This window comes from Podarcis melisellensis (assembly GCF_964234715.1).
Source record: "Podarcis melisellensis genome assembly, chromosome: 3".
NCBI classification, from domain to species: Eukaryota; Metazoa; Chordata; class Lepidosauria; order Squamata; family Lacertidae; genus Podarcis; species Podarcis melisellensis.
In genome coordinates this window covers 26,783,295-26,799,273 of record NC_138530.1, presented here as the reverse complement: position 1 = coordinate 26,799,273, position 15,979 = coordinate 26,783,295, and the positions used below count along the sequence as shown (strand labels likewise).

The following is a 15,979-nucleotide window of genomic DNA, read 5'->3' as shown; positions in this document are numbered from 1 at the left end:
CCAGATGGGCGGGGTACAAATAAATTATTTATTATTATTATTATTATTATTATTATTATTATTATTATTATTATTATAGAAAGGGAAAAAACACAAAAATGTGTTACATATATAATACAAAGACAACTGCACAACCTCAGGACCATAATTTTACAAATAGTTCAAGACAGTATTCACTGAAATATAAGGCTTCTCCCTGTGGGTTAAACCACTGTGCCGCTTGGGCTTGCCGATTGAAAGGTCGGCGGTTTGAATCCCCGCGATGGGGTAAGAACATCAAAGTGCAAGTATGGCCATATGACCCGGAAAAACTGTCTGCGGACAAACGCCGGCTCCCTCGGCCTTTAAAGCGAGATGAGAACCGCAACCCCAGAGTCATTTGTGACTGGACTTAATTGTCAGGGGTCCCTTTACCTTTACTCTCTCCCTATCTGAACTAAGTAGATTAAAAAGATGCAAAAGAGAATGACGACTTCCTGGCATCTAGAGGTTCTGCACACATCTGAGCAATTCAGCTGTGGGAAACAAAAAACACATTTTATGCTATGTACTTTCTGGCTTAGAAGGCTTCTGAAAAGAAGCCATGTTTGGTCCAGTAGCCCAATTCCACCACACTTTTCCACAAACGCAAATAACCTTCTCCTCCATCAAGCGAGAGTTATCGGTTGACAACTGCCCTATCATTTCTTATACACCAAGAGAACGGCAGCAGAAATATTATCACACTGGCAGGCTAGAGCTGACAGGCAGTGCACTCTAAGCAGCTGCCAAGCGGCATATGCTAAGTAAGAAAACCTCTAGCCTGTTATAAATTATGCCAGGACAAGGGGGTTTTGCAGGTCAAAAAGGGGGGGGGGGCGTATCAGAGAACCACAACCCAATCACGGCCCCTTTAGTGCTTAATGGAAGAGGGAAACTCGGCAGCCAAAGGTCTCTGAGTTAAAACTGCTATCAGAGACAGGGTTAGAACTCATGGAGGCTTCGGGGCCAGGTCTTTTCGGCAGAAAGCAGGTATCTCGCGGATAGATAAATCAAAAGCTAGCTGCCCTCCTGCACAGTAGATCCTAAACACACGATCGCCTTGCATCTAAACTCTTCCCCAGGAAGGAGTGTGAAACAATTTGGAGCACTCTGCACTGAACCTTGAAAGCATTAGAAGAAAAAAGAACTGGCCCCTGTCATCATAACTCACTCTCTCTTGGGAAGCAAAAATAAAAAGCCAGTTCCTAAAGAAAATGGCACGTACAAACACATACCGCCCACTCCTGAGCCACTAAGATAACAGATGGCATTGGCAGGGCTTTGTTGGTCTCGAGCCCTCAATTATCCATCTAGTTACTACTAGCAGATGGGCACCAAACGCACCAAAGCCAAATTTAAGAGAAGGGACAACCAGGATGGGAAGCATAAGCTGGAAATTTGCTGGCAAAGCAGGTCTGTATTTCCAGCTATTTAAGCAAATCAGCCCGAGAGCAAGATTAAACTTGTTGTTGCTTCTGCTCATTGCCCGTCCTCCCTGCACACCCCGTGCCGCAACCCCCGCTCAGCTCCCATAAGAAAGAGAAGAGGCAAACTGCAGTGCCAACGTTTCCCACACAAGTGCCCAAATGCAAAAGCTCAGGGTTTTTCTGACTTTTTTTTGGATGCGCAGCGCGTAATGAGCATCCTGCAGTTAAAGGCTCCTTAACAGTTTTAAGCACAAGCATAAGGACCATTAGCCGGCGATTTAAAAAGCGCTGCTGGAATACGATCACGGTCAAGTGGCTTAAACGGATGCAGAGAGCAATGGGGCTTTGCATCCTGTGTGATTATCATTAGGGGCCGGACCAATAAGCTCATGGGACTTTGACAGAAGACATGAGCTCTGGCCTTCAGAATTAAACTGTGCGCAAGGAAGCAATGAGATACTCTTTTATCGCCCCCGCTCCCAGCTTGGCTTTTCTCCTCCCACATCCCAGTTCTCCCAGTGATGCTACCAGCAGGCACATCACCATAGCCGTCAACATTTCCCTTTTTTAAAGGGAAATTCCCTGATTCCGAATAGGATTCCTCCCAAGAAAAGGGAAAAGTTGACAGCTTTGCACATCGCTCTTTTGAGATGACAGGTGCAAGGAGCTGTAGGCTCTGTTAAACGTTTGCCGGAGCCTCTTATTAATGATGGGGCCCTACAGTGTCACCTCCCTGTCCCCAGCTTAGGTAGCAGGGGTCTGGCAAAATCTCAGCCAGCCTGGGCATTGCCTGGACCAAAGGCTCTGCAGCAGCAATCGAGTCTGCTGCATTTCACTGGATGGGAAGCAGTCACAGATGTTTCCAGACGGACCTGCAGCTTGCCCCGTTTGGCTGAATGCACCAAACTGTAGGATGTGTTTCACGGGACTATAGTGGGAGTGGCTAAATAATTTCACGTTTGCAGGAACAGTACACTTCACCTAACCGTTACGATACTGAAGCAATGCTGCTGCAAAGTCCTAGCTTGAAGAGTAAACATGATGGGAATGTTGGGACTGCTGTGGGAACAGAGGGGCAGTCATTTCACAGTGCGAAGCACCGGAATTACCTCAGAGTGTAATATGAGCTGTACAGGAAGTACAGGGGGTTTTAGTCACAACACTGCTGGTGTATGGAGAGAGCAGTCATGTTTTTTGTAACGCTGCAAAGACAGAAATAAAAGCATGTAAATACGTTTCTGTCTATCTCTTTCCCTTGCCTGGGCAGGGCGGGAAAGTGGGGTGTGTTCTTCTCACGTTTGAGAAGAATCGCCGATCGAGACCTTGCCTGCGCCTGCTGGGGAATGCAGCCAGGGAGGTCAACAGGGAATCAAGCCGGGTGCCTGGGACTGCTGCCAGCTTCTCATGAGAAGGGCTTGAATTTCCCGACACTATAGTGGGAGTGGCTAAATAATTTCAAGTTTGCAGGAACAGTACACTTCACCTAACCAAGTCCTTTGCTGCAGCTTGCAAGTTCAAATATATATCGGCTGATGGTCGATACACGGTCATAAGGCAAAAACCTCCATTATCTCTCGCCACTAACACTTGCGCTCTCTTTGGCTTGCAGATCGCGGCTGGCAGCCATTCTGACTGCTCTGGGCCAGGTCACAATGATATTGTTAACTGTGAAGTCGATGGGTCATGCACTGTCCTGCTCCTAAATATATCTCTTCTTTGCCAGAACTGAAAGGGCAAGTGGGATTCAACTCAGCGACACCAGGCCATGGGTCGTAAATATGCAATTATTCCTGTAATTCTGTTTACCTCACAGGCTTTCTTCAGTTCGCTTTCCTTCAGCTGCATTGCCTGAGTAGCCTGGTCCGCTCGACTCAACTTCTGTGAAAAATCATCAACCTTTTTTTCCAATTGCTGCTTTGCAGACTTGGTCTAAAGGGGGAAAGATGGCACGTTTTACTTTGCAGCCACGTGTGACATTAAACGATACGGAAATATTCTCAGTGCAGCTGGGGATTCACAGAGGAGGCCACTTAGAAGCATGTTTTTGGAGGTCAGTGACTGGGATGATGAGGGGGTCTAGAAACCTATGAGGAACGTTTAAAAGAGCCACGTTTGTTGAGCCTGGAGAAGACTAAGGGGAGAAGACAGAGCCGACTTGTTGCTTAAGAGAGCAGGCCTAGAACCAAGGCAGATTTCTGCTCAGCATTAAGAGAGCCAGGGTGGTCTAGTGCCCAGGACCTGGGAGACCAGGGTTCAAATCCCCACTCGGCCATAAAGTTCATTGGGTGACCTCAGGCCACTCGCTATCTCTCCGCCTAGCCTACCTTACAGGGTTGCTGTGAGGAAAAATTGCAGAGGGGGCTATGTGAGCCACCTTGAGCTCCCTGGAGAAAAAAGTGGGATATAAATGTAATAAAAATACTAAATTAAAAATAATTAATTAATTAAAGAGCTCTTGGTGAACCAAACAGCCTCAGGAAGTGGTGAGCTGTCCCTTACTGGAGTTATTTCAGCAATGGCTGGATGGTTTTTTTATTATTATTATTTTAAAAATGTCATTGACTTGAAAGATTCATGGGCTGAGGGAGCTGCACAAGATCACCTCCAAGATCCCATCCGACTCTATAAAGTTCTAGGATCCCTCCCCCTTACCAGCCATGTTTAAAAACTACCTACTTTCTCGAGTTCTGCTTGAAGAAGATTGTAGTTGTTCTTGGCTTGATGCAGTTCCCCTTGCAATTTCATTTTCACCTGATTGAGCTGGAGAGATGCTTCCTAAAACAACGGAAAACCAAAATGATTGGAAAACCAAAATGATTATAAACCAGGAATGTGGTAAATTCTCAGATATTCCTGACCTGATCTCAGGTGGTGAAGGAAAAGGGGGAAAAAATGGGTGAAACTTCCCAATTGCTATGCACCCTGAAGACCTGCATGTCTTTTTGCTGGTGAGCCTTTTACTAAGAAGGGAACAATGAGGAAACTGGAATATTTAATAGATATTTTCTACTGCTCCACTTCAGTCTTTTTCATTATGATTCTGTTGACAAGAAGGGTGGGAAGGATTCAATTGCATACACAATTCACTGAATCGCATCTATGGCCTGTAAAACTAGTACCATCAGCCCAGTGGGGCTTTAGAGACTTAGTTTTTCTTGAACAGCTGCCCTCCTATGGCAAATTGCTTTGGAAACCAGAAGAGTTTCAAAAGCAGCTTGTGACATGGCATGAAGGTTAGGAGTTCAAAGGGAAAAAAGGAGGGAAGGCAAAAACTCCACTGAAATTGCTTACGTAGGTGTGTGGATCCTAGCCTAAGTAGGCAACATTGGAGGACGTAGGAGAGAAATCAAATGTATCTGCTGGTATGCAACTTGTGGCAGGAACGAAAGAAATATTAAGGAGCAGGGCAGATTAAAGCTGCAATCCTATGCATGCTTATTTGGAAGGTAAAAAGAAGCATTTTTTCCATGGACTGAAATGGGAATATATATTTTTAAATTTACTGCTGGTTTTCATTCTTAAAAGAAATGCAAATCTTTGTTAAACCTTGATAGTCCTGGTATTTTGAAAGATGCCCAAGAAATCAAGAAACAAACCGATAAACAGGCTGTTCACCTGTGGATGTGGGCTGATGGAAGTGCGATGCAGGACTGAACATTAGTAGAATCCTTCCAGGGACCCATGGGCTCCCCCAACCCCCCTTTCACTTGTGAAAATTTCCCCCTTCTCTGACTTTACCTCCTGGTACTCTTTCTCCTTCTCTTTCATTTTCTGTTGCAAAGAGTGTTGGGCTCTTTCAAAATTTTGTCTCTGGCAGTTCAGCTCCTCTGAAAGCCTTTTCACCTTTTCCTCAGATGCAGTGTGCTATAAAACGAGTAATTTCAATATCACAAGGGTTAGAATTATCTGGAACTAATATGAGCTGAATTAAATTATAGCTGGAAAGGGGGGGGGACAGTAGAGCATCTTAGAATAAAACAAATAAGAATGAATGATTTATAGATGAATAATTGTGAAGCATGAGGTAAGGAAGTTGTCACCCTCACAGAGCAATGGGAAAGACTACGTTTCACCTGCTCAGGTAGGATTGCTGCTGTTAAAATGCTTTTTTCCCAGTTCTTGCTAGCAAAGACAACAACTCAACAGATATAGCCATAACTTCTTTCAGTATATGGCATAATGGAAGACTTAAAATTAGGGCCAGGATTTTATTTTATTTTATTTTTTGGTTGGTTGGTTGGGGGGAGAGGGGGAGAGAGAGAGAAAGAGAGTTGGCCAGTCAATCCCAAATTTAAAATCATATTAAGCAGCAAACTAGATTAATTAGATGGTATAATGGATAACAGAGTTGAATTCCACTACATCAGGCTTGCATAGGTAACGTCGGGAGGGTGGTTCCATGGTTCTGCTCCACATCAACCACTACTGAAGTCCACTGAAAAGCATTGCTTTAGCAGATATCAAATTATATGAATGTCTCCCCAATAACAGATCCACAAAAGTATACAATGAGTGTTGTGCATGCATGTGGGAAATGCCTCTTAAAAAGTCTAATATTTAAGAAAGAACCTTACCAGATTCATGGTCTGGTCAAGTTGTGCGCTAATTCTAGTTACTTCGTTTCTACTCTTCTTCAGAGCTGTATCTTTTTCTGTCGACTCCATTTTTATATGTTCCAGCTGCAGCTTAGTTTCCTGAAGTTTAGCCGTGGTTGATTTCAAATCCTGTGTTTGAATCTGCAGATTACGTTCCAGTTCTTGAATTCTGGATCTTAACTCTGTATATACACAAAAGTTTGAATAATATAGTGTTGCTTCATATACCTTGGACAGAGTTTGCTTGCTTCTCTAGAGGGAGATATCGAAATCATCTCTGCATACGATTCTGTAAAATGCAGTTAGCTTAGCTTTGTAAACACATGTGCCATGAAACCCTCTTAAAAATCATACTTAAATTCTGGCATAATATACCTATGAGTAATTTGGAACGATTATGGGGGAAAAGATATTAGGTACACTTTTATGTAATAATTTAAGAGAAAATATAATGAAAATGCAATACAGGTAGTACTTAACCCCGGTCAAATTGCCAAAGATATATAAAAATAACACAAATATGTGTTGGAGGTGTAAAGAAGGAATAGGCACGTTTATCCACATGTGTTGGGAGTGCAAGAAAATAAGAGAATTTTGGGAGGTTATTTAAAATGAAATTTTAAAAAATGTTTAAATTCTCCATTAACAAAAAACCTGAGGCTCTTTTACTTGGTATTATGCCACGGGAAATTTAAAGAACTGCCCAACCCATATTTATATAGGCAACCACCGCAGCTAGGATTCTAATAGCCAAAAATTGGAAAAACAATAACATTCCCACGAAAATGGACTGGTTAGTAAAAATGATGGAGTACTCATAGCTTGCAAATTAGCTAGGAGATTAAGAGGAAACACTATACAAAGAGTCAATAAAGATTGGTCAATATCTAAAGACTATCTCAAAAATTATATAGAAAATACAAATCTCCTGACAGATGTATAAATAAATCTAATAAATAGAGAAGTTAGATGAGAGAAAAGATGTAATTATTACAAAAGAAAAACAAAATAAGCAATATGAAATGTGCATAGATTTAATGAGTGATAAAATTACATAGTGAGACTGGCTGGAAGTCAATAATCACAGTATGTTCGCATCTTGGTTGGTAGGTAGGCAGAAGGGGTGGTGAAGGTGAAGTATGTGTTGTACGTTTTGTATGTAATATATGTAAAGTAATGTTAAGTATATATTGTTTTGTAAACTATTGATATTTATAATAAAATTGGGGGTATCATACTTAAATTCTTCTCTAGTTCTCTAGATAGAATAATGATGATGATGATGATGTTTGCAGGACACCTTTTAATGTCCTGATCTTGGGCAAGCATGTAACTCAGGGATGCAGAACCAGTAGACCCCCAGATATAGCTGGACTCCAACCCCCATCATATCCAACTCATAACTGGGCTAATGGAATCCAACATCTGGAGGGCCACAGGTTCTCCATCGCTGATGCAAGCATTTGCAATCTGGAATGAGCACTACTATACTACTGTAGTGCCAGCATTGCAAGGACATCAGTTGCATTGTGTTGCAGGAAGCTAACTAACTGCAAAGTTCAAGAATGAGTTCAAGTTTGTTACGTTATTTGCGAGATACCTTGGTTCTGGATTTTCATCTTGTCGACGAATGAAGAGTCCTTGCAACTGTCTGAGACGCTGCTGGTGAACTCTTTCTTTGCCGATCTCCGGTCTTTGTCACTGGGAGTTGTCCCAGATTCCCAAGGAAAATGCGATGGCATTGACCCGCTGCTCACAGGAGTTTCTTGACTACTGGATAAAGGCCGGCTTGGCGTTTTCTCTTGTTGCCATGAGAACACAGAGGAGGAAGCCTGTTGCCGGGCAATTTCTCTGCGACTTATAGTACTTTCAGGATGCGAGGGGATTGTTTTCTTTTAAAAACAAAAGGAGAGAGGGAAAAAATGCTTACCTAATTGGACTGGCCTCAATACAGAAGATTCTTCAGAGAAAAAGAATTGACTACTGAGAGCTGGAACAAACAACAGAGGTCACTCTCTAGCATACTGTTCTTTATGAGGAGAATGAAAACTTCTACCCATTCATCATTCTTCAACCTGTATGACAGTTTTGCAATCTGAAAGTCAACTGTGGGCTGCTTCACTATTTTGTTTAGCTTTCTTTTGGTTGAGAAACTCCACCTTTCCTATTCTGAACCAATTCTTTGTGTTAACAGCATTCGAAGCCTTGTTTCATACCATTACTTGACACTTCACGCTCTTCAGTTCAGCTTCCAACCTCCTCCTTTCTTCTGTTTCTTTGTTGTATTTTACTTGAAGCTCCTCAAACTTTGAATCTGTTCGTGCAAAATATTAACATCTCAATAAGCTTATGAAGCAAATGTTATACGTCTCTGTGTGTCCTTATAAAAAGAACAAAGATTCTGAAGTGTGATGTTTCTCAACATGGCATACTAGCAAATCATGCCATTCTGATGTAAGGAGCATCCTTTACAATACATAATGGCCCTGTCTGCATACAGACACAAGCTAAAGGACTTGGATTAAGAAACCATAGCGTGCAAAAAGCAAGAGCTTCCTGACAACTAGAAGAATGGCATCTTGTAAACCAGAAGTTCAGAATGTGTGGCCCTCCAAATATTGCTGGACTACAGCTCCTATCATCCCTGACCGTTGGTCATTCTGGGTAGGACTGATGGAAGGTAGAGTCAAACAATTTCTAGAAGGCTGCAGATTCACCATCCCTAGGGCAAACAAACCAGGTGGTACCTCTAGTTACGAACTTAATTTGTTCTGGTACCTCTAGTTACGAACTTAATCCGTTCTTAACCTGAAACTGTTCTTAACTAGAGGCGTGCTTTCATAATGGGGGCTCTTGCTGCTGCTGCGCCGCCGGCACACGATTTTCGTTCTCATCCTGGGGCAAAGTTCTCAACTCGAGGTAACTCTTCCGGGTTAGCGGAGTTTGTAACCTGAGGCGTTTGTAACTCAAGGTACCACTGTATAGAGGACGGTCTAGTGTTATGGGGTTGTGGTTTGTTTTTCCGTAAGAAGCCAACCACAAGTTAAGGCTGGCTAACAAGTATGGTTTGTTAGGGTGAAGCAAACTTTTGTCCCAAGTACAGTGGTACCTCAGGTTACAGATGCTTCCGGTTACAGACTCCACTAACCCAGAAATAGTACCTCGGGTTAAGAACTTTGCTTCAGGATGCGAACAGAAATTGTGCTCTGGAGGTGCGGCGGCAGCAGGAGGCCCCATTAACTAAAGTGGTACCTCAGGTTAAGAACAGTTTCAGGTTAAGAACGGACCTCCAGAACGAATTAAGTTCTTAACCCGAGGTACCACTGTACAGGCATAAGGCTAAGCTGTCCTCTTCTGGCTTGTTCATCCACTCGCACCAGAGGAGGAACAAATCAGGAGCAAGTGTTTATATGCACCAGCACAATATGGTGTATTAAGCAAAGAGCCCTGGCTTACTAATTTTATGTTTGTTGAACTGTGTTAAGGAAAAAGAGTAACAAAGAACATTGGTATCCAAGTGTTGCACATTGTCAGAATTATGCATGCAAAAGTGAGGAAGGATAGTTGGAAACGAGGAAAGATGGAAATATTTGACAGCAAAAAGCAGTTGTTAAGCCGGACATAATGTTGAGGAAACAAGGAAATTATAGAGAAAAACTGGAGTCTGGAGGCCGGTTGGGCAATACTGTACATAAAAAGAGCATTCAAAACATAAGATACTGGGATAGATTATATTATATGTTGATATGAAGAAACTAAATATAAAATCTAAGTTTTAAGCATTATTTGTTACATTAATAAGGTTGGTTTTATTCATGTGGCATTTTGATAAAATCCGCAATATTACTGTAAATGGCTTTTTGATTTTCCAGGAAGTTTGAAAATGCTTAGGTATATGCACAATTATATATATATATTAATAATAAAGGGTTTGCTTTTTAAGAACCTCGTTTTACCACTACATGTGAACACAGTCACTGTCCGGGCACTTTGCCCTCAAGATGAACAGGACACAATATGGATGACAGTTGGCCATGTGGGCAGGACTGCATCATTGTTAACTTTTAAAAACATACGGGTACATCTAGGAATTCTATCCATAAAGTTCTTAAGATAAAAACAAAGCATACCATTGTGACTTGGTGTTGAAGGAGCAGTGAAGTTCTTCTGTGGTGTACTATTGAAAGATATATCTGCAGCAGCAAAGGTTTTCTGGCTTTTTTCTAGTTCGTATTTGTATCTATTTTTTAATAATAATAAAAAAAAGGCATAGAAAGTTACCTTAATAAGAAGAAATGTAAGTTTGGATTCAGACTAAATTAGTTGAACTTAGGTCACATTAAAATCGTTGGGACAAGGGAACCATGATTTCATTGTGATCCAAGCTCAAATAATTTACTTACATACTCACTTAGAAGCAAATTACCTTGCATCTAATAGAGCAAAGATGGCTAACCCCTGGTTGGGAGGAGCTTGGCTCATAGAACCTCACCTTTTAAGTTCTTGTTCAAGCCTTTCAGTTTGTTTCTTGCTCGAGAGGAGTTGCCCTTCTTGAACGCTGATTTGTGTTTCTTTCACCTGAAGTTCATGAGAAAGTTTCTGCCTGGTTTTCTCTAGGCTGTCACAGAGTTCCATCAGGTTCTGGTTTTCTCTCTTCAGCGTCGCTCCTTCGTTTTTTTCATTTTCCACCTAATCGGAAGAGTACACAGCCACACCCGGTATGACTTGATGTAGGTTGCTTATTTTAAAGCTATGTTTTATTATCACTTTTTTGTATTGCAGTAGATTGTTATAAGGTGTACATTCTTTGTTTTTTTCAGCTTATAAATCGAGTATTGTAAGTTAGAAAGACGTTATACAAATTAAAAGTGATGAAGATGATTTTCACTGCTGTTCTGTGAAAAACCACGTCAATCAGTTCTGGAGAAGAGTTACTATTTTTCTCTGGACTGTTTATCAATGGGATATCAACATAACATTGGAGTGGAATATGAAAAGTCTCATCTAAGTGTTAAACCAAAGCTAGCCAGTGTAGTGTCCTTGTACATAAATTATAGTGTTGTCCTTTTTAAGTTGCGCCCAAGGATAATATATGACATCCATTGTGATTCTGGCCACTGTGGCTCTTCCCCTCTCAGCTTCTAGTCCTTAAACTGGTCGAACAGTAAAAATTTGCTAGAAGCAGAAATACTACATATTTCCAGTATGTGCCTTTTTAATTGAAGCAATGAAAAAATTATGAGAATATACTAGCAATATCAGATTGTCCCCTAAATTGGTGCTATATTTATATCTATATAGTTATACTACCTTCTGCTTCTGCTTTTGCAAAGCAGCCTCCAGAGACTCCAGCTGAAACTGCCTTTGCTGCCGCTCTTTTTTGAGCTTCTCAAGTTGACTTTCAAGTTCTTGAATCTTGTGAAGGGCTCTTGTGGAAAGGCCTTCCTTCCACTCTTCCACAGCCCAGCTCATCTCGTCAGATTCCAACCCCTTAAGGAACAGGAGGCTTCACAAAAAGGGGGGAAGAAAAGAAAAATAATGACCTTAAAGGCACTGTCCTTTTGAGTGTCCACAAATATTTCTCCGCTAGCCTTTGCCAAGCTGGTGCCCTCTAAATGTTTCGGATTACAACTCCTATCAGCCCAAATTATTGGAAGGGCGCCAGCTTGGAAAAAAACTGGTCCATATGATTGAAACAAAGGATAGATTTTTTGTCTATGAGTCTTATTCCTCAGTTATGTACTAATTTAGAAAGTGGGCAGAAGTCATTATAGGTGGAAGGAATTTTTTACATATAGAAATGTTTTCTTTTATTTGTTTTGTTATACTGTTGACTGGCTACACACACACACACGTGTGTGTGTGTGTGTGTGTGTGTGTGTGTGTGTGTGTAAAATAAAGTGGGCTGGTGACATGGGGCAGGCGTCTTACTTGTTCACTACAGAGACTACAGAGCTGAAGGCTGAGGTGAAAAGTGATGCATGGGTTGAGCCCTGTTATTATTACTAATTTAGATGCCACTTAACGTCAAAGCCAATTTTTAAGTGGTTTATACAAATAAAAACCAAGTACGCAAACATTTTTAAGTCATGCTGCAATCCTAACCTTCAGATGGGCCATATGGGGGAGATCAGGATGTGGTTGTGTGTTTTATTTTTATTTTTTTACTAATTGTTATTTTCTTCTTTTTATTTTATTCTTCTCTATTTCACTTTTTGTTTTTTCTTTCACTTTTTGTTTTTCTTCTCCCTTTGGAGTCCTATGTCTGTGGCCTTTATTAAGGTCCATAGACTGAATACTCATTGAGGTAGTAGTTGGTTTATGGAGGACCCTGAGTGAGAGACAGGGAAAGGTTCGTCTCCCTGGGTGAGAGGCTGGGAGAAGAAAGGAAAGATCTCAGGTGAGAGCTGGGAAGAACTACTGTCCTCTGTGGGTGGTAAGGGCAATAAATTACTTTTAAAAGAGCACTCCATACTTTACTTATTCCATTTGCATTTCCTGTAATTGCAGTTTTATTATAGGAAAATCTTAATAAAATATTTTATTTTTTATTTTTACTTTTTTGAACTTTTTTATTCCCACAGATAATTCCTTTTCCCATCACCATCACCATCAACCACCCCTCACCCCACCTTTGTGTTAGACTTCCAATCTACTCAATTGCAATTTCTTTCCGCTTCTATTACTTTCTTTCACACACCTTTAACCTAATTTCATGCTTCTTTTTCTATTACACATTGTTATCCATCTTATTTAGTATTCCAGTATTTAAAACGGAACTTGTTTATTCTAACAGGAGTTCTGATTTTTCGATATGGTTTTGCAAGTATCCTTTAAACACCTTCCAGTCCCTGTCTATCTTCCCTTATGAGATCCTTCCAATTTCTCCCATTGTTTTGGATATATTGTAGTACTCCAATAATTTGGCAAGCCACTCTATTTTTGTCGGTATAGTACCACAGTAGCCGCAAGGCTATTGATTGTGAAAAAATGGAAAAGTGGTAAAATGTTTTCTTTTTTAATGATGTGGTGTATCTCCCCAGCTGAAGAGGCCTCAAGCTGGCATGGATGACCTACCCTGGCAAATCTATTGATGGTGGCTGAAGGAAAGCTCTGCTGCCCCTCTGATTAGGAGGGTAAAAAAGGGGGGAATTGTCAAGGCAGGGAATGAGCGTGTTGGGGGCAAGCAGAGGGATAAATAAAGTTGTGCTGCAATTTCACTGGCCCCGTTCACAGAGCTCAGTGTAATTTACACCACCAAAAATGCAGGCATAATTAACACTCATCCCGAAGGAATTGACAGAAGGGCAGAAAATTAAGGTTTACAGTGCTCCTTACAACCCCTATCCCCTGGCCAGGAACAGCTAAGATCCAGCTTAACTTGCAAAGGATGCAGTGACTGTGATGACTGAGACAGTCCTAGGTGAGTCGATCGTCATCATGTTTTGGCTGATCCACTATGCAGGTACGCCATTGCCAGGCACTTTCTACCAGCACTCACTTACCTACATAAATTTCCTGGTAACTTATGGTAACCAACCAAATAGTTACAGTCATACCTCATGTTACGTCCACTTCATGTTACGTTCTTTCAGGTTACGTGCCGCAGCAACCCGGAAGTACTGGAAAGGGTTACTTCCGGGTTTCACCACTCACGCAAAATGACGTCACTTGCAGAAGCGGCGAATCGCAACCCGCAGATGCGCTGCTGCGGGCTGTGCTCTTTTCATGTTGTGAACAGGCCTCCAGAATGGATCCCGTTCACAACCAGAGGTACCACTGTATTAGAAGGCAGAACAGATACATTTTTACCCTTAATGTAAAAATATATAATGAAGGTGCCAGGCTTCTCCCTGGGGAGAGCATTCCAGAGATGAAGAGCCACTACAGAGAAGGCCTGTTCTTGTGTTGCCACCATCCAAACATCTTATGGAGGAGGCACATGAAGAAGGGCCTCAGATGATGAATGCAAAGTCTGGGATGGAGAGAAGGTGGACCTTGAGGCATTGCGGTCCTGAGCCATTTAAGGCTTATAGTCAAAATCAGCACTTTGAATTGGGCCCGGAAGCTAGTTTTATGTTCCTGGAATGACAAAGTGGCTTTTGAAGTAAGGTTACAGGGAACCAGACAGAGGGCCTTCTCGGTAGTGGCGCCCACCCTGTAGAACACCCTCCCTTCAGATGTGAAGGAAATAAGTAGCTATCCTATCTTTAAAAGACATCTGAAGGCAGCCCTGTTCAGGGAAGTTTTTAATATTTAACGCTGTATTGTTTTTAATACTTGATTGGGAGCCGCCCAGAGTGGCTGGGGAGACTCAGCCAGATGGGCGGGGTATAAATAATAAATTATTATTATTATTATTATTATTATTATTATTATTATTATTATTTTGATATGTAAAGAGCACTTACAAAAAACAAAACAAAACCCACAAGTACTGCAAAATGCAACATTTTGAACCCTCCAAAAACTGTGTTTCCCAGACAGGTGGAGAGTGGCGGGGAGCAGTTTCCCACCCCTTCAAAATTTCCATTCATTTTAGATTTTACACCTACCTGGAAGTAAGGCTGCAATTCTATTCCCCCGCTTACTTGAGAGGAAGCCCCACTGGATGCGACCAGAGTTTCTTATGAGCAGACATGTATTGAAGTGCATGGTTAAGTCTTCCCTGCAACCTTCTTTCTTTCTTTTTAGAAATCTATTGAAGAACGTCAGTGCAAACGTTCTACAGGGGAGTAAGCCCTATGGAACTTCATGAGGCTTAAACTTCTGACCATCACATCAAATAGATAAATATCTATACATACATGCATACACACGATAAACAGATACATAAAGTATACAATGAAAGCTGTGCATAATATAAAAATAATAATGCAAGACATATATTCTTCTCTGAGTCCATCCTTCACCTCCCACGGGAAGATCCGCTCTCCTACCTTCGTTTCCCGCTGCAACACCCAGGATCTCGCCTTCGCTCCTCATTCAGCGCTTACAGAGGATTCAAACCTGCCACCATCTCCCCGACGCAGGCGGTTAGCGGAGGACAAGCCGGGACACCGATTGGCCAGCCCCGAATGTCAATCTCTTTCCTGCGTTCTTCAGTTGAGCCAATAGGGAATCACCGGCGGGTGTGACGACACCTCGCTTCTGAGTGGCGAGTTTGGGTTTCCTCTTCAAACCTCATTGGCTGGGAGGGCGGAAAATAAAGGCGGGAGGCGACGTCGCGCTTTCTTCTTATCCAACAGCGAACGCGCCAAGAGTTCCTTTCAGAGTCGTGTCACAAAAGGCAACAAAGGAGTTATTGTAAAGCGAGGGTAGCCCGTGTCGTGGGTTCCCGCCAAAGCTTCTGGACTACAACTCCCATCAGCCCCCGCGAGCATGGGGAATGGTCAGGGGTAATGGGAGTTGTAGTCCACAACATGAGGCGTGGTGAGAGATGAGCCACCACAGCAATAAAGACTAACCAGTTTAGCATGGCATGAACTCTCGTGGATTAGAGACAGTAATCACGAAAAGGCTGTGCGGAATCTGGAACCCCCTTTGTTTGCTCTTTATGTCTGGACGGCTCTGCTATGCCCAGTCCTCACTGCTGAAGAGACCAGCAGTGGAGACTGGGGAGCACAGGGTTGTTTTTTGTGATGTGTCACCCAGAGAGATTTGTTTTCTTTATTTAGTTCAGGGGTAGGCAAGCTAAGGCCCGGGGGCTGGATGCGGCCCAATCACCTTCTCAATCCGGCCCGCAGACGGTCCGGGAATCAGCATGTTTTTACATGAGTAGAATGTACCACTTTTACAGTGGTACCTCGGGTTACATACGCTTCAGGTTACAGACTCCGCTAAACCAGAAATAGTACCTCGGGTTAAGAACTTTGCTTCAGGATGAGAACAGAAATCGTGCTCCCGGCGGCGCGGCAGCAGCAGGAGGCCCCATTA

At 42.2% G+C, this 15,979-nt stretch overlaps 1 protein-coding gene across 2 annotated transcripts in view; it reads right to left on the bottom strand.

Annotated features, from left to right (window-relative positions):
• CENPF (centromere protein F) overlaps positions 1 to 15,140 on the bottom strand; it is a 37,763-nt gene extending 22,623 nt beyond the window's left edge. Inside the window, exons 1-10 of one of the 2 annotated variants that reach the window (XM_081903575.1) lie at positions 14,983 to 15,140; positions 11,354 to 11,533; positions 10,536 to 10,732; positions 10,174 to 10,283; positions 8,260 to 8,357; positions 7,644 to 7,935; positions 6,023 to 6,225; positions 5,187 to 5,312; positions 4,125 to 4,223; positions 3,255 to 3,377 (exon numbers count right to left, since the gene is read on the bottom strand). In XM_081903575.1, the coding sequence (XP_081759701.1) occupies positions 3,255 to 3,377; positions 4,125 to 4,223; positions 5,187 to 5,312; positions 6,023 to 6,225; positions 7,644 to 7,935; positions 8,260 to 8,357; positions 10,174 to 10,283; positions 10,536 to 10,732; positions 11,354 to 11,515 (1,410 nt within the window). In that variant the 5' untranslated portion in view covers positions 11,516 to 11,533; positions 14,983 to 15,140. Of the gene's footprint in view, positions 1 to 3,254; positions 3,378 to 4,124; positions 4,224 to 5,186; positions 5,313 to 6,022; positions 6,226 to 7,643; positions 7,936 to 8,259; positions 8,358 to 10,173; positions 10,284 to 10,535; positions 10,733 to 11,353; positions 11,550 to 14,982 lie in introns of both variants that reach the window. The other variant, XM_081903574.1, reaches the window with a different exon arrangement.
• Positions 15,141 to 15,979: the final 839 nt, after the last annotated feature.